The sequence below is a fragment of the Crinia signifera genome, chromosome 19, assembly GCF_055691185.1.
Source record: "Crinia signifera chromosome 19, ASM5569118v1, whole genome shotgun sequence".
NCBI lineage: Eukaryota > Metazoa > Chordata > Amphibia > Anura > Myobatrachidae > Crinia > Crinia signifera.
In genome coordinates this window covers 28,094,296-28,120,287 of record NC_139226.1, presented here as the reverse complement: position 1 = coordinate 28,120,287, position 25,992 = coordinate 28,094,296, and the positions used below count along the sequence as shown (strand labels likewise).

At 48.3% G+C, this 25,992-nt stretch overlaps 1 protein-coding gene across 6 annotated transcripts in view; it reads left to right on the top strand.

The window, feature by feature from the left end:
* ARHGEF1 (Rho guanine nucleotide exchange factor 1) overlaps positions 1–25,992 on the top strand; it is a 73,783-nt gene that overhangs the window by 9,365 nt on the left and 38,426 nt on the right. For 5 of the 6 annotated variants that reach the window (XM_083162227.1, XM_083162226.1, XM_083162225.1 and 2 more), the window contains exons 2-4: positions 12,696–12,759; positions 18,469–18,540; positions 22,224–22,337. In XM_083162227.1, coding sequence (XP_083018353.1) covers positions 12,733–12,759; positions 18,469–18,540; positions 22,224–22,337 — 213 coding nt within the window. In that variant the 5' untranslated portion in view covers positions 12,696–12,732. Of the gene's footprint in view, positions 1–12,695; positions 12,760–18,468; positions 18,541–22,223; positions 22,338–22,562; positions 22,585–25,992 lie in introns of those variants that run through there. The other variant, XM_083162230.1, reaches the window with a different exon arrangement.

The following is a 25,992-nucleotide window of genomic DNA, read 5'->3' as shown; positions in this document are numbered from 1 at the left end:
CGCATGCATCGTATGTGCCTTGCGATATGCTTAAGATGCGATGTGCTATACGATTTCCAGGGCCCTGTCAGTCATCCTGTTGTTAAGTCAAAATCGCTTAGTCAAAATCTTAAGCAAATCTTAAGGCACATAGGAAATCGCATAGTAAATCAAATAGGAAATCGCATAGCAAATTGTATGGTAAAAAGTCAAAATCTTAAGCATATCTTAAGGCATATCTTAAGGAGTAGAGAAAAAAAAAAAAAAAGGGAAAAGTAAAAATCGAACAAAACATCGAATCGTACATCGGATCGCACAGAACATCGAACCGTGTGTACACACTCTGAGGCGTATTCTCTGCAAAAACAACACACATATTATGAAAACACTATGCCATTAACCATTACTTAAGGTATCTGTTATGCTAAACTCACCAACCATATACAATTTAATATTGCACAACCATTGGCCTAGCAAAATGATCACGTATACGTCCTACAGCAGGTATGTCCAAACTGTGGCTCTCCAGCTGTTGTGAAACTACACGTCCCATCATGCCTTGCCACAGTTTTGCTATTAGGGAGTGCTAAAACTATGGCAAGGCATGCTGGGATTTGTAGTTTCACAACAGCTGGAGAGGGCCACAGTTTGATCATGCCTGTTCTACGGTATACCAACGATGGCGAAACTTGACACTTCAGCTGTTGTTGAACTACTCATCCCATCATGCCTTGCAACAGTTTTGCTCTTTGGCCCATGCTAAGTGTTGCAAGGCAATCTGGGATATGTGCAGTTCAACAACAGCTGGGGTCCTATGGTTCTTTATCACTGCTCTATACATTTAGCAGAATGTAGCGAGGCATGCGGCACTTGTCTAAGTGGTGAGGTAATGACACTGTAGTAGTTGGAGAGCTACATGTGAAATAAAAAATAATCATGCCTCAGCGATTGGCTGCGCCCTCATTTTCAGACGCATTCATAAATACTATTCCTACTTTATGAAAGCGATAGGTAAATGTGATATTGTGTCTGTGGTTGCAGTGTGGCAACTTCCGAGCATGGTGCTGCAAAAAAAAAACAACAATGTTCTTTCCAGTCCGAAGTAGCGGTTCGGCCTTGAGCACCTCCTGATATTGTGCAAGCGCTCTGCTTCCTGGCATTTTCCTGATGGATATTCTTCTGGTTGTATTCCCTGTCTAGGCCTCCTAGTATGCTATAAGCTTGCATTGCAGACATGTAAATAAAGGCATGGTGGAAGTATAACATACCGGCGGCATTTACGTTTTCCTACACTTCCTGTAGAACGCCTACCAAATATGCTACATGCTATCAGGAGAGGAACTGTCCACCTATTACAAAATGGACTTGCTTTATAACACACACATATACTGTAGTCTGAAGGTGGGGAGGAAAGAGGCATTACTTATTAATGGAAAGAAGGTTAAAATGACTAAGCTGACAGAAAAAAAGGCATGGGGTAATCCTTTATATTTAGCACATCATTTTAGAAGTTCATATTTATTAAAGAGGCGTATTTAAAAAAAGAAAGAAAAAAAAAGTCATATTAAAAAATTCCACTAGCATGACACACGGCTGACTATGCTACATTGCTCCCAAGTTGTATCATGTGTAAGCTGGTGAATGCACACGCTAAATAGCATAACTATTTTTTTTTTAAATGCGTACGCTTGCAAGCAGGGCCCTCCTACCTCTATACCGGCCTGTTGCTAACCAGTTTGTTTCCCAATTGTAAAGCACAACGGAATATGCTGCGCTATATAAGTAACCCTAAATAAGTAAAATGTGGCTATGGCGGCCATTTTGTAAAGTATATCCCTATGCAACTCAGCGACTGTCGGTAACCATAAACCTTCTTCACAGATATAGTGAAGGGTACTACGGTTAAAAATAAAAATAAATGCAAGATTTTAATGGTAAACCAGTTACCACACAGTTCTGTGGCCCCGTGGCTATTTATTGTGGTACTTTTAGTCAAATACAGCATCTTCACAACTCCTGTCAGTGTTTAGATGGCAGCCATTGAGGGGCTTTTAAGCTGGGGGTCATTTTTTTTTTGTCAATGATTTATTTGTTTTGGTTATGACTGTTGCTAAGCGACGTGTGAAGGACATGTGTGGCCTACACTGCTGCCGTGTCGCACTATGGCGAAGCACCGAAGAAGACACTGTACTGTGTCTCAGGAAGAGAAGGCGGGGGACGAGGGAAGCGGCAGACAGAAACGAGGGCAGATAAGAAGACACTTTTTGCTTTCTCCATGCTCAGTCACATCTTATCTGCACAGCGTGTACTGGTTCACTGTAGATGTGGCTCTCTGCAGCGCCCATGTTATACAATCTTTATGTTCTCCTGGTTTGAGTATTCCATGAATGCAAAGCTGGAAGACCACGTTTTGCCCTCCTGAATTGATCGCAGATTCTTTTGGCTGTCCAAGGTTAAGAGCAAGTGTGTAACTGCTATGGGGCCCAGAGCTGAAAGGGGCCACCTTCCCTGTCACAGTTACATGTGTTATACACAAAGGTGTAGCTACCATAGGTGCAGGCAGTGCAGCTGCTATGGGGCCCAGAGCTGAGAGGGGCCACCTTCCCTGTTACAGTTACATGTGTTATATACAGGGGTGTAACTACCATAGGTGCAGGGGGTGCAGCTGCTATGGGGCCCAGAGCTGGCAGAGGCCACCTTCCCTGTCACAGTTACATGTGTTATATACAGGGATGTAGCTACCATAGGTGCAGGCAGTGCAGCTGCTATGGGGCCCAGAGCTGAGAGGGGCCACCTTCCCTGTCACAGTTACATGTGTTATATACAGGGGTGTAGCTACCATAGGTGCAGGGGTGCAGCTGCTATGGGGCCCTGTGCTGAGAGGGGCCACCTTCCCTGTCACAGTCACATGTGTTGTATACAGGGGTGTAGCTACCATAGGTGCAGGGGTGCAGCTGTTATGGGGCCCAGAGCTGAGAGGGGCCACCTTCCCTGTCACAGCTACATGTGTTATATACAGGGGTGTAGCTACGATAGGTGCAGGGAGTGCAGCTGCTATGGGGCCCTGTGCTGAGAGGGGCCACCTTCCCTGTCACAGTTACATGTGTTATATACAGAGATGTAGCTACCATAGGTGCAGCTGCTATGGGGCCCAGAGCTGAGAGAGGCCACCTTCCCTGTCACAGTTACATGTGTTCTATACAGGGTGTAGCTACCATAGGTGCAGGCAGTGCAGCTGCTATGGGGCCAGTGCTGAGAGGGGCCACCTTTTCTGTCACAGTTACATGTGTTCTATACAGGGGTGAAGCTACCATAGGTGCAGGGGGTGCAGCTGCTATGGGGCCAGAGCTGAGAGGGGCCACCTTCCCTGTCACAGTTACATGTGTTCTATACAGGGGTGAAGCTACCATAGGTGCAGGGGGTGCAGCTGCTATGGGGCCAGAGCTGAGAGGGGCCACCTTCCCTGTCACAGTTACATGTGTTATATACAGGGTGTAGCTACCATAGGTACAGGCAGTACAGCTGCTATGGGGCCAGAGCTGAGAGGGGCCACCTTCCCTGTCACAGTTACATGTGTTATATACAGGGGTGTAGCTATCATAGGTGCAGCTGCTATGGGCCCAGAGCTGTGAGGGGCCACCTTCCCTGTCACAGTTACATGTGTTATATACAGGGTGTAGCTACCATAGGTGCAGGGGGTGCAGCTGCTATGGGGCCCAGAGCTGAGAAGGGCCACCTTCCCTGTCACAGTTACATGTGTTATATACAGGGTGTAGCTACCATAGGTGCGGCGGGTGCAGCTGCTATGGGGCCCAGAGCTGAGAGGGGCCACCTTCCCTGTCACAGTTACATGTGTTATGCACAGAGTAGTAGCTACCATAGGTGCAGGGAGTTCAGCTGCTATGGGGCCAGAGCTGAGAGGGGCCACCTTCCCTGTCACAGTTACATGTGTTATATACAGGGTGTAGCTACCATAGGTGCAGGGAGTGCAGCTGCTATGGGGCCAGAGCTGAGAGGGGCCACCTTCCCTGTCACAGTTACATGTGTTCTATACAGGGTGTAGCTACCATAGGTACAGGCAGTACAGCTGCTATGGGGCCAGAGCTGAGAGGGGCCACCTTCCCTGTCACAGCTACATGTGTTATATACAGGGGTGTAGCTATCATAGGTGCAGCTGCTATGGGCCCAGAGCTGAGAGGGGCCACCTTCCCTGTCACAGTTACATGTGTTATATACAGGGTGTAGCTAACATAGGTGCAGGGGGTGCAGCTGCTATGGGGCCCAGAGCTGAGAGGGGCCACCTTCCCTGTCACAGTTACATGTGTTATATACAGGGTGTAGCTACCATAGGTGCAGGGAGTGCAGCTGCTATGGGGCCCAGAGCTGAGAGGGGCCACCTTCCCTGTCACAGTTACATGTGTTATATACAGAGATGTAGCTATCATAGGTGCAGCTGCTATGGGGCCAGAGCTGAGAGGGGCCACCTTCCCTGTCACAGCTACATGTGTTATATACAGGGGTGTAGCTATCATAGGTGCAGCTGCTATGGGCCCAGAGCTGAGAGGGGCCACCTTCCCTGTCACAGTTACATGTGTTATATACAGGGTGTAGCTACCATAGGTGCAGGGAGTGCAGCTGCTATGGGGCCAGAGCTGAGAGGGGCCACCTTCCCTGTCACAGTTACATGTGTTCTATACAGGGTGTAGCTACCATAGGTACAGGCAGTACAGCTGCTATGGGGCCAGAGCTGAGAGGGGCCACCTTCCCTGTCACAGCTACATGTGTTATATACAGGGGTGTAGCTATCATAGGTGCAGCTGCTATGGGCCCAGAGCTGAGAGGGGCCACCTTCCCTGTCACAGTTACATGTGTTATATACAGGGTGTAGCTAACATAGGTGCAGGGGGTGCAGCTGCTATGGGGCCCAGAGCTGAGAGGGGCCACCTTCCCTGTCACAGTTACATGTGTTATATACAGGGTGTAGCTACCATAGGTGCAGGGAGTGCAGCTGCTATGGGGTCCAGAGCTGAGAGGGGCCACCTTCCCTGTCACAGTTACATGTGTTATATACAGAGATGTAGCTATCATAGGTGCAGCTGCTATGGGGCCAGAGCTGAGAGGGGCCACCTTTCCTGTCAGAGTAACATGTGCTATATACATTTTCCAACATTGGGTGGTAAATAGAGGCCAAATATATCTAGTTAAAGTTATCGTTTTAGTATTTTGTGGTAATGTGCTTTTATCCAGCAGCAGACAGTCTCCAATTTTTATGGAACTACAAGTCCCAGCAAGTTTTTTCTTTAATATTGTCTTATTCTTGTTCTAATGCATTAACCCCCCCCCCCACCCTGGCCCCCCCATATGTTAATGGGTTTTCCCTCTGACAGTACTGCAGACATATTTAGCATTACAGATCCTGCCAATCATAATCTTCCCGGAAATTGGTAATAACTAGGATTTTACTGCCCTACCGCCCTCTACATCTGATGCTGCAGCCCGTTGTCACCGTCCTACCATTTAGGTTACATGTAACCTCTGTGTATTCTTGAGCTCTGCGTCAGATCGGATGGTCAGCTCAGCTGTGCGGGGTGGCAGGACAATGGCGTGCCGCCGTCCCAAGTGTCAGTGGGAGAGGGCAGCGTCTGCAGAAGCTCGTCTGTCTTTGTCTGGGCTATAATGCACTCAGATGTTGGGCAGCCTCCAGACGATGTGATCATTGCTTCACCTCCGAACAGTGGCCGGTCTGTGGAGCAGAGGGCACTGCGTTAGGCCATAGAATGCCTGTTTTGTGAGCTGGCTGCTGCTGAAGCCAGGCTGGGTGTTCCTTGGGCATCTTAAATTACCCTTTTTCCCTTCGCTCTGGAGTCACTGAGAGGGGTTTGTGCTCTTACAGACGGTGTATTCATGGCAAGAGTCAGGGTAGGAGGGGCCCAGGACTCTCTAATAACACATTATAAGTGTGCGGGAAGTCCTGTGAGTCACTGTCCCCTCTGTGTGTAGGTACCTGTGGCTGTCACATTGCCGGGCTGCGCTTGTGACTGCAGCTTTGTGTATTTACCAAAGGCAATAATGCAGTGCAATTTATAGTGGCGAATTGTCCCTGCATATACATCCTCTGCTGGTACTGTGCCCACAAGATGTATACAATATAATAATGATATACATACACATTTTATTACTATGGGCCAAATGCACTAAGCTTCAAAGGTAATAATTTGGAGAGTGATAACCAACCAACCAATCAGCTCCTGCCTGAAAAATTTCAAACACAGTCTGTGACATGGCAGGTAGGAGCTGGCTGGTTATTACTCTCCATATTATCTCTTTTGAAGCTTCGTGCATCTGGCCCCTAAGTGTATATCTAGCACCCTGCATTTTTAGAAAACCATGCAGTTCCTTTTCTCTGCCTGGGGCGTCGCCCTCTGCATTGATGTTTCTAGCACTGTGTGGTCTGTATTTCTGGATATGGATTTGGGTGAGTTATTTTGTTTCTGTGCAGGGTAAATACTGGCTGCTTTATTTTTACACTGCAATATAGATCTCACTTTGAAGTAAAACCCCACCCAAATCTAATTCTCTCTGCACAAGTAACATCTGCCCCAACTGCAGTGCTCATGGTTTTGTCCATCTAAGAAGGATTTTGTCAGAAAGAGTGAACTAGAATAAGGCCTATGATGTCTCTCGGAAACGCACTGAGCATGCTCCGTCCGGTACATGGGCTGTTCTCACACTCATTAATAGTCATGAATATTCATATATGCAAAAGTAGATGGTTAACCTCAGGTGGACATGTTAAAATCTGAAACCCTATACCTATAACACACTATAAATGAAAACATTATGTGCTGTCTGCTCAGACATCTGGTTAATGTGCCGTAATGTCTTTGGCAGATCTGCTTTTCTCTCAGCCAGTCTAGCAGGGTGGAAACAGCCGCTCACACTGAAGTCTGGAGGCAGCCAGTGTGTGGGCAAACTGAAGTGATCTCGCCCCAGTTCATTGATAACTTTCCATTCTTATTGGCTTATTAAACAAAATGGCTGCCGCTGCTGTGACTATGTGGGAGGAACAGCATTTTACAAGTGGGTATAAACATGAGGTGGTGAAGACCCTTTTTATAAACTGTGGTAAAAGAACGCTGTATGACCACTTTTACATTGTTCATTTACCACCGTTTTATTTCAGTCACCCCATTGTACTATTGCCATCATTCAGATGTGAATATTGACTTGTGTATGGATATATATTGAGTATAGTTTCCCTCCATGTACCGTTCTCTCCTCCTTCATCTTACCTCAGGACACCACGCAATAAGACACACCAGCAGACTTTACTGATTAAAATGATATGCGGCATAATGTCTGTATTCTGTGTGCAACTGCGTTGTATCTTTTTATACGACGTTTGGCCAATAAGACAGTTTGATGGAAAGTTCCCGAAAATACACTAGGAGTTACCAAGTCACGCCAAGATATGGAAGAGCTATTTAATGTGCAGGGAGGCTAGAGTAACTTGTGCTGTATAAATTCTATTATTTTTGGACTAAGGGGGTATTCAATGTAAGGGGATTTAAATATTCGATCCTGGCAGATCCACATCTTTTCCAATTTTCGGATTTAATTTGTTTGGTCTCCACCCTTTATCTGCGTTCACACGTTCAGTGTTTATTAGCACCCTGCATCCTTCAAAACACATGCAGTTCCTCTTCCCTGCCTGGGGTGTCACTGTATCTGCTGTTGTGCATCTAGCACAGCACAGGTCTGGTCTGCATATCGGTGCTGAAATACAGACCACACTGTGCAAGAAGCACCACAGCAGAGAGCGACACCCCAGACAGAAAATAGGAACTGCACGGGTTTTGAAAGATGCAGATTGCTAGAATGAACACTCAACATTGCAGTCCTCCAGTGACCACCAGTGTAAGTGCTCGTTAACTTCCAGTTGTCAAATGCCATGTTGTTTGACAAGCAGTGCCACTTAGTGCAGTGCCAATGGGTGATCCTCTGACATAAGTTGCTTAGCAAAAACAACGTTCTTATATCTGTAATCTATTTATTTTGTCTGTTTAAGTCTAGGGGAGCCAAAACATCGATTTTAAGATTGAACTATTGACCGTGGATACTCATCTGGTAGATTGCGGGGGGGGGGGTTTCCAGCAGCAGTCAGTAGGAATCAGGCTGATTCTTATTGGCTTGTTGTGCTGCAGAGCGGCTGTGATGTGTGACAGCAGTATGCAGTAAGAACCAGGCAAATTATTATTGGCTGATGCCTGAGCTGTACAGTAGGGATTGCCATCAATGGCAATAGTTTATCTGGCCATCGATAGTGTTATAATATACAATGGATGACCATCAATGTTTTTTACCTATGGTCATCCATTTTCTTTGACTGATTGGCCTGTGGGCCAATCAAAACATGGGGGTGGGGCTTCATGGGTATCATGGGTGGAGCTATGCTCCATTTCCTGGTCCCTTTTGTAAAAAAAAAACACTATTTGTTTATGCCTGACATTGATGGAGGGAAACCATCTTGTTCTCCCCCATCAGTGGCAAAACTATTCTACATCAACCATCAATGATTTTGAATCCTCAATGGTCAATGGCCATCCGTGTGGTATGTCCACAGACCCAGCGTGCCATGCTCCTTGTGATACCTGGTTTATATACACACACACACACACACACACACACACACACACACACACACACACACACTATATCAGAGTTTGTCTAAGGGGTTCGGCTGTGTTTTCTGTTTCCGTGTATGTGTATACGCCTTGTTTGCCTGCCCTTCTGAAGCTACCTGTTCCCACCTATCCGGCTGCCTGTTGGGTCATATTTTACAAAATGTGTCAAAACAACCAGCTGGAATACCCCGAGGCACAGTAATAACAGCCTGGATTCCTGGTTACACTACAAATACTTTTAGTCACCCAACAAGATGTGTACACAATTTTGCAGAGTGAAGTTACCATCAGTAGCAAAATAACCTGCGATTGTATATATGTCTTAACATAGACTGTGAAAGCAGATATGAACCACATGGCCCATCTAGTCTGCCCTAAACATGTGTGTATACACACACACACACACACACACACACACACACACACACACTTACTTGCACTCTAGGACAGGCATGTCCAAACTATGGCCCTCCAGATGTTGTGAAACTACAAGTCCCATCATGCCACAGTTTTGCTATTAGGGAATGCTAAAACGATTGCAAGGCATGCTGGGATGTGTAGTTTCACAACAGCTGGAGGGCCATAGTTTGGACATGCCTGCGTCTACGGTTTATTTTGTTGTTATTAAAAGCCTGTTAACCTACCAGTATATTTTGGGATTGTGGGGAAAAAACCACTCAAGCACGGGGATACTATACAAACTTCACACAATTCGCTCCATGGTGTGAACCCACGACCTCCGTTCAATAATGCTAACCTATACACCACCCGCACTGCCCAGATTGTTAAGGGAACCTGAGATTAAAGGTGCTGTCAATTTTTTATTTATTTTCTGTTGTGTTTGTGCGCCAGGAAAAATATAATTTGTATTTCAATGCCGGTCTCGGACCTGTCATATAATGAGGCAATTTGGCATCTCCTTAATTAGTAAATGATCAATGCTGAGCCTCGACACATAATGAAAGTCATTGATTTAATCATGCGTCGGGGCAGTTTATGAAACGTCGGTCTTTCAGAACTACCCATGATTGCCTACTTGGACCAATATTTTTGGAAACATGAATTCTAAACCAGCCTGATTTAGCAGTAATTACTATTGCTGTTTCAAAAACATTGATGCAAACGCTGTTCTAAAGCACCGGTACTAGAAAACTCAAAACCAGGGTGGTTTTGCCTTTTTAAATTATTGCCGCTTTAATAGTCTGGGCTATCTCTCCAGAATCGCGCACCTTCTTGCATCCCCCAGGCTATTACTTAAGGCCCAAAGTACGCTTCACCCCCAAACTGTTTTCTTCTGGTATGTCATCCGGCCTTAGCATCGATATCTCCTCATCTCTATGAGGTGAAGTACCGCCACTGACAGCTAGAGGCCACTCAATGGACCAAATTGTGCGCTTAAATATATCATAACAGAAAGTGAAAGCAATTTTTGCAGGGACGCTGATCTGTTTCAGACTTGCTGGATATGGAGAGAGGGAGCTGTGAAGATAGGAGGTGGGAGCAGATAGGGACTGGGGAGATGGAGAGTTTGTGGGCTAAATACTGTCACAGCTCAAAGTGAAAGTAAATACTGTCACAGCACAAAGTGAAAGTACATTGCAGTACCCATCATTTTGATTGGCTTTAAACTAGCAATTGGTATTCTTAGACGACTGTTCCCCTATCAATAATTAAGTCACTTCCTGCAAACATGTCGCTAGGTATTTCTGCTGTATTTCCCCACACTCTGCATTGCCTCCAAGTATCACACTGTGTGTGTTGTGTTGCCACCACTGTGTGTTTAATGTGTGTGATGTCTTTGGCAGGCTTCCAGTTGAGGGGAGCGGGGGGGGGGGGGGGGGGAGACCAGTAGAGCAGACAGTAGGGCTGTACATGAGTCTGGTGGGGGCTGGGCACATACCTGGGTATTCCATCCTTATCTACAGCTGGCTAACTACATAGCTGCCATAGTTTTACTGTACGCAGGAAATAAATGCATGTGTGTTAGTACACCTAGTGTGCAAATGTCTATGTGCACACTCATGGGGAAGACGTGTCTGTGCATGCACTGGGGGCGTTATACAGAGCTTTAAGGTACCGGGCGCAGTATGTGGATGAGATTATCTCTGTGCTGCCATTTGTCTCACTGGTTCCGAGTGCACTCTGGTTTCTGTTCACAAAATCTTAGTGCTCCAAATTGTGATATCATCGGCAGCTCCAGCTGTTGTGAAACTACACGTCCCAGCATGCCTTGCCATGGTTTTGCTATTAGGGCATGCTAAAACCATGGCAAGGCATGCTGGGATGTGCAGTTTCACAACAGCTGGTTGGACATGCCTGCTTTAAAGGCAGGGTTCAGTGTACCCGGTTTTAAATTTGGTAGCTATTTTCCTCCCGGGACCCTTGAGAAGCGTGCGCACCTCTGATCTCTTGTAAATGGTAGATGAAAAGAGGATTTTGTGCTGAATTCATTTTACTAAACCTTTCTGAAGTGGAAACAATAGTTGGCGAGTGCGTATTATTTTTAATTGAACATTCCACCATGCGGCAGCGAAATGCTTCCAGTCCTCAGAAGCTGTTACGGTTGAGGTTTTTCATTTTTTACATTTTTTTTTCTGTGGAAATATAAATCTGGCTAATGAAGTGGATAGCCTGGGAGGGGGAAATGTTTTACAGTTTCTCAGTCTGAGAGCTAACGTAGGCACTGCCAGGACACGAGGGGTTAGCATTGGCATGAGAGGTCATTGAACAGGCTGTATGTAACAGAGACAAGGGATTAGGCAGCACATTCCAGATATACCCTCCCTCCAGTACACAGCAGCTGGTATTCAGCATTGCATGTGCCTGAGGGAAGGGGGGGGGGGGGTGTATATTGTCCCTAGTGACAACCCTGGTGAATGCCACCTCTCCAGAGTGCAGAATGGCCATGAGTGTGTATGATGTGGGTAGGGGGGGAGGCTGCACCGTTCTGTCTCCTGCATACCTGGGATTCCACTCCCGGCTCCTGCATAGTCCCTGCAGGGCATCAATGTGCAGAAGATTCTGCTCAGCGATCTCTTCTCACCCTCTCTCCCGCCCCACTCTGTCTCCTGCATCATGTGGTCCCAGGGATACATCAGGGTCAGGATTAACACCTCCGTATTGTAACCGGTCTGTCGCTCCTAACACGTCATGGAAAAACTGCTTGCTCCCATTCCCCGAAACCACTGCGATGTCTCTGTCACTCACAGGAACCCGCATTGATAGACTGATTGGGATCATTTGGTTGAACACAGGAACGTCAATATGCATTAGGTTGACAAACTCAAAAGGTCGACATGGCTTTAGGTTGTTAGTTCGACATTGGGAAGGTCGACAGTCAAAATGTAACTGTTTTTTGTCCTGCGTGTTGACACAGTCGACATTGACGCCATATCGTCTTGCCATGCTTCGGGCGCGGTGCCACGCTACGCTCGGCCCACTATTCTATTCTCCCGCTTTGTGCTAGTGAGTGGCAGGGCATGAAATACCACCTGTTGGCACATGTCGGCCCAAAAAAACAGTGAAAAATCTATGTCGACCGTTTGACTGTTGACCTTCACAATGTCAACCCAATGTGTCGACCTAATGACCCTGTTGATCTAAAAAAAATTCGACCTTTTGAGTGTTGACCTCATTTAAGTTCACCTTTTCAATGACCTAGTGACCATAGACTGAAATTCACAGGTATAGAGAGGTTGAAGGAAAAAATAATAAAATATATAATACATTATACTGTCTTCTACCTTATAGCTCATGTCCGTAACTCTGTTTGTACCTGTTTTATGTTCAGCTTTTGTTTGCACGAGTCTTGCGGTTTTACGTTATACTTGTCCTCGCAGAGTTTGTACTAGAGTACGTGCTACTTGTTCCGACACAATTTGTCTTTGTGCTTTTTTTTAAATTATGTTTTAATTAGTGAGATTTGTATACTGCATCATTTGTGGAGACTTACTGTACAAATAAAGTGGTGATAGATTTATCTCTTTTTAAGTATTCTGTATTTAAACACAATGAATTATTTTATTTTTTTAGGTCACTCTCTGGCACGCCCGACTCATAATCAACTAAGATGGATCAAGACGACGGGCATTCTGGGGTGAGTCTCCTTCTGACACCTGATTGCATGTCGTCAGTGCTGTATGGACGCTTTCTACTTGTACTAGTGTTTTATTATTTATTGGTGTGGTGTCGCCGTGCTATGTAGCGCGGTACATGGAATATTGTATTATTCCTATTGTTCCCTTCATCCACTAGCGCTAATTAGCCTACCTTTTATGTTGGAGTGTGGAAGGAAACCAGAGCCTCTGGGTGAAACGCATGTAAACTCCACACAACACAGCCCATGATCCATTTATATGCAGATATTATATCCCCTGTGCCACCATTTTATTTGGACCAAAAGTCATGGCATAGCAGTATGCGAAGGTATCTGTAGATTTTGCCACCGCATTGTGACATTATAGAAATGTCCAGACCTGAAGAAGTTCTCTGTGATGTGACTGGCACAATGTTCTCCTGCTCTGCGATGTGACTGGCACAGTGTTCTCGTGCCCCGTGATGTGACGGGCACAATGTTCTCGTGCCCTGCGATGTGACTGGCACAGTGTTCTCGTGCTCCGCGATGTGACTGGCACAGTGTTCTCGTGCTCCGCGATGTGACTGGCACAGTGTTCTCGTGCTCCGCGATGTGACTGGCACAGTGTTCTCGTGCTCCGCGATGTGACTGGCACAGTGTTCTCGTGCTCCGCGATGTGACTGGCACAGTGTTCTCGTGCCCCGCGATGTGACTGGCACAGTGTTCTCGTGCCCCGCGATGTGACTGGCACAGTGTTCTCGTGCCCCGCGATGTGACTGGCACAGTGTTCTCGTGCTCCGCGATGTGACTGGCACAGTGTTCTCGTGCTCCGCGATGTGACTGGCACAGTGTTCTCCTGCTCCCCGATGTGACTGGCACAGTGTTCTCCTGCTCCCCGATGTGACTGGCACAGTGTTCTCCAGCTCCGCGATGTGACTGGCACAGTGTTCACGTGCTCTGTGATGTGACTGGCACAGTATTCTCCTGCTCCGTGATGTGACTGGCACAGTGTTCTCCTGCTCCGTGATGTGACTGGCACAGTGTTCTCCTGCTCCGTGATGTGACTGGCACAGTGTTCTCCTGCTCTGCGATGTGACTGGCACAGTGTTCTCCTGCTCCGCGATGTGACTGGCACAGTGTTCTCGTGCTCCGCGATGTGACTGGCACAGTGTCCTTGTGCTTCCCGATGTGACTGGCACAGTGTCCTCGTGCTCCCCGATGTGACTGGCACAGTGTCCTCGTGCTCCCCAATGTGACTGGCACAGTGTTCTTGTGCTCTGAGATGTGACTGGCACAGTGTTCTCGTGCTCCGCGATGTGACTGACACAGTGTTCTCCTGCTCCGTGATGTGACTGGCACAGTGTTCTCCTGCTCCGTGATGTGACTGGCACAGTGTTCTCCTGCTCCGTGATGTGACTGGCACAGTGTTCTCCTGCTCTGCGATGTGACTGGCACAGTGTTCTCCTGCTCCGTGATGTGACTGGCACAGTGTTCTCCTGCTCCGTGATGTGACTGGCACAGTGTTCTCCTGCTCTGGGATGTGACTGGCACAGTGTTCTCCTGCTCTGCGATGTGACTGGCACAGTGTCCTCGTGCTCCCCGATGTGACTGGCACAGTGTCCTCGTGCTCCCCGATGTGACTGGCACAGTGTCCTCGTGCTCCCCGATGTGACTGGCACAGTGTCCTCGTGCTCTGAGATGTGACTGGCACAGTGTTCTCCTGCTCCGCGATGTGACTGGCACAGGGTTCTCCTGCTCCGCGATGTGACTGGCACAGGGTTCTCCTGCTCCGTGATGTGACTGGCACAGGGTTCTCCTGCTCCGCGATGTGACTGGCACAGGGTTCTCCTGCTCCGTGATGTGACTGGCACAGTGTTCTCCAGCTCTGTGATGTGACTGGCACAGTGTTCACGTGCTCTGTGATGTGACTGGCACAGTATTCTCCTGCTCCGTGATGTGACTGGCACAGTGTTCTCCTGCTCCGTGATGTGACTGGCACAGTGTTCTCCTGCTCCGTGATGTGACTGGCACAGTGTTCTCCTGCTCCCCGATGTGACTGGCACAGTGTTCTCCTGCTCCCCGATGTGACTGGCACAGTGTTCTGCTTCGTGATGTGACTGGCACAGTGTTCTCGTGCTCCGTGATGTGACTGGCACAGTGTTCTCGTGCTCCGTGATGTGACTGGCACAGTGTTCTCGTGCTCCGCGATGTGACTGGCACAGTGTTCTCCTGCTCCGCGATGTGACTGGCAGTGTTCTCCTGCTCCCCGATGTGACTGGCACAGTGTTCTGCTCCCCGATGTGACTGGCACAGTGTTCTGCTCCCCGATGTGACTGGCACAGTGTTCTCCTGCTCCCCGATGTGACTGGCACAGTGTTCTCGTGCTCCGTGATGTGACTGGCACAGTGTTCTCGTGCTCCGTGATGTGACTGGCACAGTGTTCTCGTGCTCCGTGATGTGACTGACACAGTGTTCTCGTGCTCCGTGATGTGACTGGCACAGTGTTCTCCTGCTCTGTGATGTGACTGGCACAGTGTTCTCCTGCTCTGCGATGTGACTGGCACAGTGTCCTCGTGCTCCCCGATGTGACTGGCACAGTGTCCTCGTGCTCCCCGATGTGACTGGCACAGTGTCCTCGTGCTCCCCGATGTGACTGGCACAGTGTCCTCGTGCTCCCCGATGTGACTGGCACAGTGTCCTCGTGCTCCCCGATGTGACTGGCACAGTGTTCTCCTGCTCCGCGATGTGACTGGCACAGGGTTCTCCTGCTCCGTGATGTGACTGGCACAGGGTTCTCCTGCTCCGTGATGTGACTGGCACAGGGTTCTCCTGCTCCGTGATGTGACTGGCACAGGGTTCTCCTGCTCCGTGATGTGACTGGCACAGTGTTCTCCAGCTCTGTGATGTGACTGGCACAGTGTTCACGTGCTCTGTGATGTGACTGGCACAGTATTCTCCTGCTCCGTGATGTGACTGGCACAGTGTTCTCCTGCTCCGTGATGTGACTGGCACAGTGTTCTCCTGCTCCGTGATGTGACTGGCACAGTGTTCTCCTGCTCCCCGATGTGACTGGCACAGTGTTCTGCTTCGTGATGTGACTGGCACAGTGTTCTCGTGCTCCGTGATGTGACTGGCACAGTGTTCTCGTGCTCCGTGATGTGACTGGCACAGTGTTCTCGTGCTCCGTGATGTGACTGGCACAGTGTTCTCGTGCTCCGCGATGTGACTGGCACAGTGTTCTCCTGCTCCGCGATGTGACTGGCAGTGTTCTCCTGCTCCCCGATGTGACTGGCACAGTGTTCTGCTCCCCGATGTGACTGGCACAGTGTTCTCCTGCTCCCCGATGTGACTGGCACAGTGTTCTCCTGCTCCCCGATGTGACTGGCACAGTGTTCTCCTGCTCCGCGATGTGACTGGCACAGTGTTCTCGTGCTCCCCGATGTGACTGGCACAGTGTTCTCGTGCTCCCCGATGTGACTGGCACAGTGTTCTCGTGCTCCCCGATGTGACTGGCCCAGTGTTCTCGTGCTCCCCGATGTGACTGGCACAGTGTTCTCGTGCTCCCCGATGTGACTGGCACAGTGTTCTCGTGCTCCCCGATGTGACTGGCACAGTGTTCTCGTGCTCCCCGATGTGACTGGCCCAGTGTTCTCGTGCTCCCCGATGTGACTGGCCCAGTGTTCTCGTGCTCCCCGATGTGACTGGCACAATCACTCTCTCTGCACATGTTACATCTGCCCAACCTGCAGTGCAGCAGAGTTTTGCCAATTTTGAGAACAAATGTGTCCTGCACTTATGTCCGAATGAGGCCCATACTATGAGTAGACGGAACCTTGCATTAAAGTTCGTTAAACGTAGAAGCAACTTGTAGTCAGAATAAAAATGATGCAATCATGAATGACATTTACATTACAATACAGAAGATGAAGCAATCCAGTTATCTGCAAATATCACAGCCGCATTGAATATTAAAAAAACAAAAAAAATAGAGGTGTAGTTTTGGGGGAAGCCACGCAAGACCCTATGACCCAATTCCTAAACCTCCCTCTAATACCCCTTTCACACAAGAAGCAAATTACCGGGTTAAAGCTTTTTAACCCGGGAATTTGCTGAAGAACCCTGTTTTTTCTGTGGTTTGAAAGGGTCAACACAGGTCTTAAATCCCGGCACTCTGACCCTGGTCAAGAGCAAGGTCGGAGTTCCCGTGCTGACCCTTTCAAACCACAAAAAAACCCGGGTTTTTCAGCAAATTCCAGGCTTGAAAAGCTGTAAACCGGTAATTTGCGGGTGGTGTGAATTGGGGTCAGGCTGCACCCGGCAAAATGACCCACTCAAAACTGCCGGGTGGCCGATGTGAAGGGGGTAAAATTCTAGACGGAAAGCTATAATCAAAGTTTATTATATATTAAAGCATCGATGGGGAACTTTCGACCCTCCAGCTGTTATTGAACTACATATCCCAGCGTGCCCTGCAACAGTTTTAGCAGGGCCACATAACAAAAATGTAGCAGGGCATGCTGGGATGTGTAGTTCAACAACAGCTGGAGGGCTGAAGGTTCCCCATCTCCGCATTAAAGAGTAGATAACCCCAAATCCTCTGCCACTCATACCACATGGTATTCTTTAAAGTATCTGCTACTCTCCGCCAGAGATCCGTAGGTATGCTGGGCGGATAACTTTACATTATTCCAAATGTGTTTGTATATTTCCGAGTGGTGATTGTGGATCGCTACAGGATACAAAACCACTTAACCCTGTCTGACCGTGGGAAACGTTCTCCTGTAAAGACACATTAGGCTGCTATCGTTTACCAATGCCACCAGCTCGCTTGATTTTTATTGGAAGAATAAATGACTACCTTACTTTTACCATGGGATTATCCCATTATTATTTTTCTCCAAGGTGCTTTTAATTATTTAGAGTTTACCATGGCATTAAGGGGATTATTCTAGTTCACTTGCAAAGGCACAATCACTCTCTAATGGACAAACCCATATGCACTGCAGGTGGGGCTGATGTAACATGTACAGAGAGTTAGATTTGGGTGTTTTATTGTTTCTGTGCAGGGTAAATACTGGCTGCTTTATTTTTACACTGCAATATGGATATCAGTTTGAAGTACAAACCCCACCCAAATGTAACTCTCTCTGCACATGTTACATCTGCCCCACCTGCAGTGCATATGGTTTTGTCCATTAGAGAGTGATTGTGCGTTTGCGAGTGAACCAGAATAACCCCCTACATCCTATGGAATAAAGCAGAGAGAGGATTTGAGCATTCATAAAACAAAACTCCTGTTTCCTTATTGTGTAATCACATGACCGTTGTGGAGAAGTCATTGGTCCTCAGATCAGGTTATTTACCTCAGGAACAGTCCGAATGCGTTCCTATTGGAACACGTTTGCTTCCAGTGCCAGTCATGTGACACAGGACCAGGGAGCAATCTTGTCCCGTGGTCCAATTAATTGAAGAGTTCATTCTAGAAGGGAATCTTGGAGGTATGAGCTGTTTGTGTTGTAATTGTGCAATAATTACAGTTTTTAATGAAACTCAAACTGAAACATCAAATTGTAGCTTTAATAAGGATTGGTGTGGTGTTCAGGGATCTGATAATGTTCATCGCTAGAGCGATCTGCTACAGTTTGGGTTGTTTGCTTTTTATTTTTAATTATTTGACTTTGTTGAATGTTTTTGGCTTAATTGAAAAAATGCAAATGTGTTCCTGTGCAGGGTTTCCATGCGATTGGCGCCACATCGATCATTGGAGCAGAGGATGAGGACTTTGAGAACGATATTGAACCGGTCAGTAATTGTGAGAGACATGTACAGAATGGACCAATCAGATTTATTAATATTACGGTCTGACTCCTACCTCTGTCTATATTCACCTGGCTTACTATCATTCATATAAGGTCACTGGCCGACTTCATACTGACTGCTGCACTTCTCTGTCGTCACACTTACCTGGTTCACAGTGATAACCTCCTACCCCCATCTCACACACCTGACACTTCCTGCGTCCCCCTCTACAATCGCACTCAGGTGACTGTCACTACTCTCCCCCTGTAACATCTTACTCACCTGATGCTCATTGCTCCCTCCATCTACCTTCTTATTACCCCCCCCCCCCTCACTCACCTGACTCTCACTTCCCCTCTACAATCACACAGCTTCCATCTTTATATCGTCTACCTCACTATACACTGCCAGCTCCCCTCCGTCTGCCATCTCACTCCTTCTACCGACTCACTCACCTGACTCTCATCTCTCTCCTCCTACCGTCTCCTCTCTCTCTTCTCCTACCGTCTCCTCTCTCTCTCCTCCTACCGTCTCTCCTCTCTCTCCTCCTACCGTCTCCCCTCTCTCTCTCCTTCTACCGTCTCCTCTCTCTCTCTCTCTCTCTCTCTCTCTCCTTCTACCGTCTCCCCTCTCTCTCTCCTTCTACCGTCTCCTCTCTCTCTCTCTCTCTCTCTCCTCCTACCGTCTCGCCTCTCTCTCTCTCTCCCTCCTCCTACCGTCTCCTCTCGCTCTCTCTCTCTCCTCCTACCGTCTCGCCCCTCTCTCTCTCCTCCTACCGTCTCGCCTCTCTCTCTCTCCTCCTACCGTCTCGCCTCTCTATCCTCCTACCATCTCGCCTCTCTCTCTCTCTCTCTCCTCCTACCGTCTCGCCTCTCTCTCTCCCCTCCTACCGTCTCGCTCCGCCCTCTCTCCTACCGTCTCGCCTCTCTCTCCTCCTACCGTCTCGCCTCTCTATCCTCCTACCATCTTGCCTCTCTCTCTCTCTCTCTCCTCCTACCGTCTCGCCTCTCTCTCTCTCCTCCTACCGTCTCGCCTCTCTATCCTCCTACCATCTTGCCTCTCTCTCTCTCTCTCTCTCTCTCTCTCTCTCTCTCTCTCTCTCTCTCTCTCCTACCGTCTCGCCTCTCTCTCCTCTCCTACCGTCTCGCCTCTCTCTCCTCCTCCCGTCTCACCTCTCTCTCTCTCCTCCTCCCGTCTCGCCTCTCTCTCTCCTCCTCCCGTCTCGCCTCTCTCTCTCTCTCCTCCTCCCGTCTCGCCTCTCTCTCTCTCTCCTCCTCCCGTCTCGCCTCTCTCTCTCTCTCCTCCTCCCGTCTCGCCTCTCTCTCTTCCTACCGTCTCACCTCTCTCTCTCTCCTCCTCCCGTCTCGCCTCTCTCTCTCCTCCTCCCGTCTCGCCTCTCTCTCTCCTCCTCCCGTCTCGCCTCTCTCTCTTCCTACCGTCTCGCCTCTCTCTCTCTCTCTCTCCTCCTACCGTCTCGCCTCTCTCTCTCTCCTCCTACCGTCTCGCCTCTCTTTCTCTCTCTCCTCCTACCGTCTCGCCTCTCTCTCTCCTCCTACCGTCTCGCCGCTCTCTCTCTCTCCTCCTACCGTCTCGCCTCTCTCTCTCTCTCCTCCTACCGTCTCGCCTCTCTCTCTCTCTCTCCTTCTTCCGTCTCGCCTCTCTCTCTCTCCTTCTTCCGTCTCGCCTCTCTCCTCCTACCGTCTCGCCTCTCTCTCTCTCTCTCCTCCTACCGTCTCGCCTCTCTCCTCCTACCGTCTCGCCTCTCTATCCTCCTACCATCTCGCCTCTCTCTCTCTCTCATACCGTCTTGCGCCTCTCTCTCCTCTCCTACCGTCTCGCCTCTCTCTCATCCTCCCATCTCACCTCTCACTCTCTCACTCCTCCTCCCGTCTCGCCTCTCTCTCTCTCTCTCTCCTCCTACCGTCTCGCCTCTCTCTCTCTCCTCCTACCGTCTCGCCTCTCTTTCTCTCTCTCCTCCTACCGTCTCGCCTCTCTCTCTCTCTCTCTCTCCTCCTACCGTCTCGCCGCTCTCTCTCTCCTCCTACCGTCTCGCCTCTCTCTCTCTCTCCTCCTACCGTCTCGCCTCTCTCTCTCTCTCCTCCTACCGTCTCGCCTCTCTCTCTCTCTCTCCTTCTTCCGTCTCGCCTCTCTCTCTCTCTCTCCTTCTTCCGTCTCGCCTCTCTCCTCCTACCGTCTCGCCTCTCTATCCTCCTACCGTCTCGCCTCTCTCTCCTCCTACCGTCTCGCCTCTCTATCCTCCTACCATCTCGCCTCTCTCTCTCTCTCATACCGTCTTGCGCCTCTCTCTCCTCTCCTACCGTCTCGCCTCTCTCTCATCCTCCCATCTCACCTCTCACTCTCTCACTCCTCCTCCCGTCTCGCCTCTCTCTCTCTCCTCCTCCCGTCTCGCCTCTCTCTCTCTCTCTCTCTCTCTCCTCCTACCGTCTCGCCTCTCTCTCTCTCTCCTCCTACCGTCTCGCCTCTCTCTCTCTCCCTCTCTCCTCCTACCGTCTCGCCTCTCCTCCTACCGTCTCGCCTCTCTCTCTCTCTCTCTCCTCCTACCGTCTCGCCTCTCTCTCTCTCTCCTCCTACCGTCTCGCCTCTCTCTCTCCTCCTACCGTCTCGCCTCTCTCTCTCTCTCTTCCTACCGTCTCGCCTCTCTCTCTCTCTCTCTCTTCCTACCGTCTTGCCTCTCTCTCTCTCTCCTCCTACCGTCTTGCCTCTCTCTCTCTCTCCTCCTATCGTCTCGCCTCTCTCTCTCCTCCTATCGTCTCGCCTCTCTCTCTCCTCCTATCGTCTCGCCTCTCTCTCTCCTCCTACCGTCTCGCCCCTCTCTCTCTCTCTCTCTCTCTCTCTCTCTCTCTCTCTCTCTCCTCCTACCGTCTCACGCCTCTCTCTCTCCTCCTACCGTCTCACGCCTCTCTCTCTCCTCCTACCGTCTCGCCTCTCTCTCTCCTCCTACCGTCTCGCCTCTCTCTCTTTCCTCCTACCGTCTCGCCTCTCTCTCTCTCTCTCTCCTCCTACCGTCTCGCCTCTCTATCCTCCTACCATCTCGCGCCTCTCTCTCTCCTCCTACCGTCTCGCCTCTCTCTCTCTCTCCTCCTACCGTCTCTCCTCTCTCTCTCTCCTCCTACCGTCTCTCCTCTCTCTCTCTCCTCCTACCGTCTCGCCTCTCTCTCTCTCCTCCTACCGTCTCGCCTCTCTCTCTCTCTCTCTCTCTCTCTCTCTCCTCCTACCGTCTCGCCTCTCTCTCCTCCTACCGTCTTGCCTCTATCTCCTCCTACCCTCTCGCCTCTCTCTCTCTCTCTCCTCCTACCCTCTCGCCTCTCTCTCCTCCTACCCTCTCGCCTCTCTCTCCTCCTACCCTCTCGCCTCTCTCTCCTCCTACCCTCTCGCCTCTCTCTCCTCCTACCCTCTCGCCTCTCTCTCTCTCTCTCTCTCTCTCTCTCTCCTCCTACCCTCTCGCCTCTCTCTCTCTCTCTCTCTCTCTCTCTCTCTCTCTCCTCCTACCCTCTCGCCTCTCTCTCTCCTCCTACCCTCTCGCCTCTCTCTCTCTCTCCTCCTACCCTCTTTCTCTCTCTCTCCTACCCTCTCGCCTCTCTCTCTCTCTCTCTCCTCCTACCATCTCGCGCCTCTCTCTCTCCTACTACCGTCTCACTCACCTGTCCTTCCTCTTATCTCCCCAGAATGTGGACGACCAGAGCAGTTATTTCCAGAGCATAGAACAAGTGAAGGACCATCCTGCCTATATTATGGTCTTCCTGCACCATGTTGTGCTGCAGTTTGACCCAAGCCCACTGGTAAGATACGGGTGAGCTGGTAGTAGATAATGCGGTTTCTCATGTGTAGGGGGAGACAGGCCTTGCGTACTGCATTTACTACCACAGTGGGGGAGGCAGAGGATTGCTGTGGTCACATGACCTGGCTGTCATTGTTATGAATATGGTAAATGCCTGAAATGTCAGTTCCTGTGCCCACCGCTGCTGCTTACATGTTTCTCTCTCTCTCTCCCATGCTGCTGTCAGATGTTTAACCCCATAACAACAGGTGTGTCTAATCTCTGATCTGTGCGTGTGGTGCCTCCCACATTGTCGCAGGATGTTAACACTGTATTCATTTATTGATTGTTTAAATACTTATGTTCTGCTTGTCTCTTGTTGGCCCTGCACGGGTGTAGCAATTCCTTTATTGTACAGATTTAGTTTTCCCCATTCCATATACACTATGAGCGGAACTGAGGCATGAGGCACTAAGTACCTCTGCAGTGTCATGAAGCCCTAACGGATTGGTAGTCCGCATTCTCAGTGATTCTGTATAGGTAAAATGTGTATGGTGTGACTCGCCCGCGGTCAGTACACCGACATATGAATCCCGGACACCGGTATCCCAATGGGGAGAGTGCAGAAAAGCCCCCTGCGGGCCTGCTGCACTCGCCACACTGCGGGCTCGGTCATAGACCCCCGGGAGAGAGAATAGCCCCTGTTGGTCGGGATCCCAACTGTCGGGCAGTTGAATAGTCAAGATTTTGGCACCTGTATAGTGACTGCTGGATCCCAACTGTCGACGAGTCGTCCGGCACCCAAGTAAAATGAGGCTGGCCAACAAGATTGGTGGTTATTGAGTAATGGTGTGTACAAACTTGTGCAATGTGCATGAGATTTTGACTATATAGTCAAAATCTCATCTGGATCTCATGCAGATTGCACAGGGATGCGCGCACCCGTATCGCAGCCAGAAAGTCTTGGCTGCATAGACTATATAGTGCAGATCTGCACTATATAGTCCAAATTGTATATATTGTATGCGGATAGTCTAAATTGTACAAGTGTGTACACACCTTAAGGGTGTCAAAAGTACAATCTTTCTCTAATGGGCATATTTTGATTTTGATTCCTTACTGAATTATCACCTTTTGTTCTATTAGTTTTTTTTTTAATGGTTCTTGTGCTTGGGATACAGGATAACCAATAATTAATAAGGGGAAGGTATATATGCTAATCTACTGCAGTATTATAGGAGGTGATACAAACAAATATTGTACCCCAAATGTGCCTCACAGCAACCAAGGCACACCTTTAAAGGGCCATCGAGCCTTGAAAGGTTCGCAGTATTGAATATACATGGAAAATATTAACCCCTTCCCGACATTTGACGTACATTTACGTCATGGTCGGGAAGTACTTCCCGACACATGGCGTAAATGTACGTCATGGCTTTAAACTGTCACCGCGTCTATAGACGCGGTGACAGTTTGGAGATGTCTGCTGTCCCTGACAGCAGACATCCCCCCTCGCTGCCCAGGGGGGGCAGGGATGCCCCCCCCGATCGGCGATCGCTGTGATAGACAGATAGATAGAAAGATATTCCCGACATATGACGTATATATACGTCATGGTCGGGAGGTACTTCCCGACCGAAGACGTATATATACGTCATGGTTTTAAACTGTCACCGCGTCTATAGACGCGGTGACAGTTTGGAGATGTCTGCTGTCCCTGACAGCAGACATCCCCCCTCGCTGCCCGGTCGGCGATCGCTGTGATTGGCTGTTCAAATGTGAACAGTCAATCACAGCGTTTCCTGTTTTACCGGCGGCTAAGCCGCTCGGTAACACAGTGATGAAAGATTTTGAGCCAGAACTGCATTTTTGTGTAAAAAATTACATTTTTTTTTACACAAAAATGCAGATCTGGCTCAAAATTTTTCATTTTCACAAGGAATGAAGGAGACAAAGCACCCCAAAATCTGTGCCCCAATTTCTCCCGAGTATGGCAATGCCTCACATGTGACCAAAAAATACCAGTAGGGTGCATGGCAGGACTCAGAAGGGAAGGAGTGATATTTGGATTTTGCAGCACAGATTCTGGTTGAATGACCCCTGAAGCACCCATACAGTGGAACCCCCCCACAAGTGACCCCATTTTGCAAACTACACCCTTCAGGGAATTCATCTAGGGGTATAGTGTACATTTCAAACCCCCAGGGGTTTCACCAATTTTGATACAACTGAGCTGTGAAAATGAAAAATTAAATTTTTTCATTTTCACAGCCCAGTTGTATCAAAATTGGTGAAACCCCTGGGGGTTTGAAATGTACACTATACCCCTAGATGAATTCCCTGAAGGGTGTAGTTTGCAAAATGGGGTCACTTGTGGGGGAGGTTCCTAACTTTTAGCATCTTATGGTGCCTAGAAACCTACATGGTGCCTAAAAAATAATCTCATAAAAAGGAGGCTCCAAAATCAAGTAGGTGCTCCTTCTATTATGAAGCCTGTGGTTTGGTCAACGTGCACACTAGGGCCACATATAGGATATTTATGAAAACAAAAGAATTGGGGGAATCAATTTTTAGTCACATTTCTCTAGTAAAATCTACTGTGTTCCTTAGAAAAATGTATTAAAATTGCAAATCTGCAAAAAAATTTTTTTTTTGAAATTTCACCTACACTTTGTTTTAATTCCTGTGAAACACCTAAAGGGTTAACAAACTTCCAAAATGCTGTTTTGAATACTGTGAGGGGTGCAGTTTTTGAAATGGCATCATTTATGGGGGTGTCTCACATACAAGTCCCTCAAAGTCACATCAGAACTGAACTGGTCCCTAAAAAAATCAGTGTTTGAAATTTTCTTGAAAATTTGAGAATTTGCTATTCATATTGTAAGCCTCCTAGTGTCCAAAAAAATTAAAAGGAAGTTGAAATAATGATGGAAACATAAAGTAGACATATGGTCTATGTTAGTTATTAACTATTTTGAGTGGTATGATTATTTGTCTCACAAGCAGAAAATTTAACATTTTGCAAATTGCTAAATTTTCCATTTTTTTTACGAAATTTTGGTATTTTTTAAAAAAAAACACAGACTGTATCGACCCAAATTTACCACTAACTTGAAGTACAATGTGTCACGAGAAAACAATCTCAAAATCACTGGGATAAGTAAAAGCAAAAAAAAGTTATCCACACTTAAGTGATACATGTCCGATTTGAAAAAAAGGGCTCCGTCAGGAAGGCAAAAACATGCTGTGTCAGGAAGGGGTTAAAAATGAAGTGCCAGTATACAGATACTGGTTTTGATAAAAGGGCGATCCTTTCTTTTTTCCTGTGTTTCACTTGCTACAGGGATAATTGTTTCTACAGGGATAATTGAGTATTACAATGTGTAATATCTGTTCAGTTGCACCCATGCTGAGATGCATTTCCCGAGCTGTCTTTATTGCGTTTTCAGTGGAGATCCTGAATTAATCCCAGTTTGCTGTGAGAACACAGATTTCCCACCACTAGTGCAATACATTCTACTCCATCTGTATTTTAAGAACCGACCCCTCTGTGAGATGTAGAAGCTGGCACCGTCTGCACACAAAATGAAAATCTGAAAAAACACAAACTCCTTTTATCCTTCCACAACCTTCTATATTAGAATGTAGAACACAACCGTTTTCAGATTACACAGATT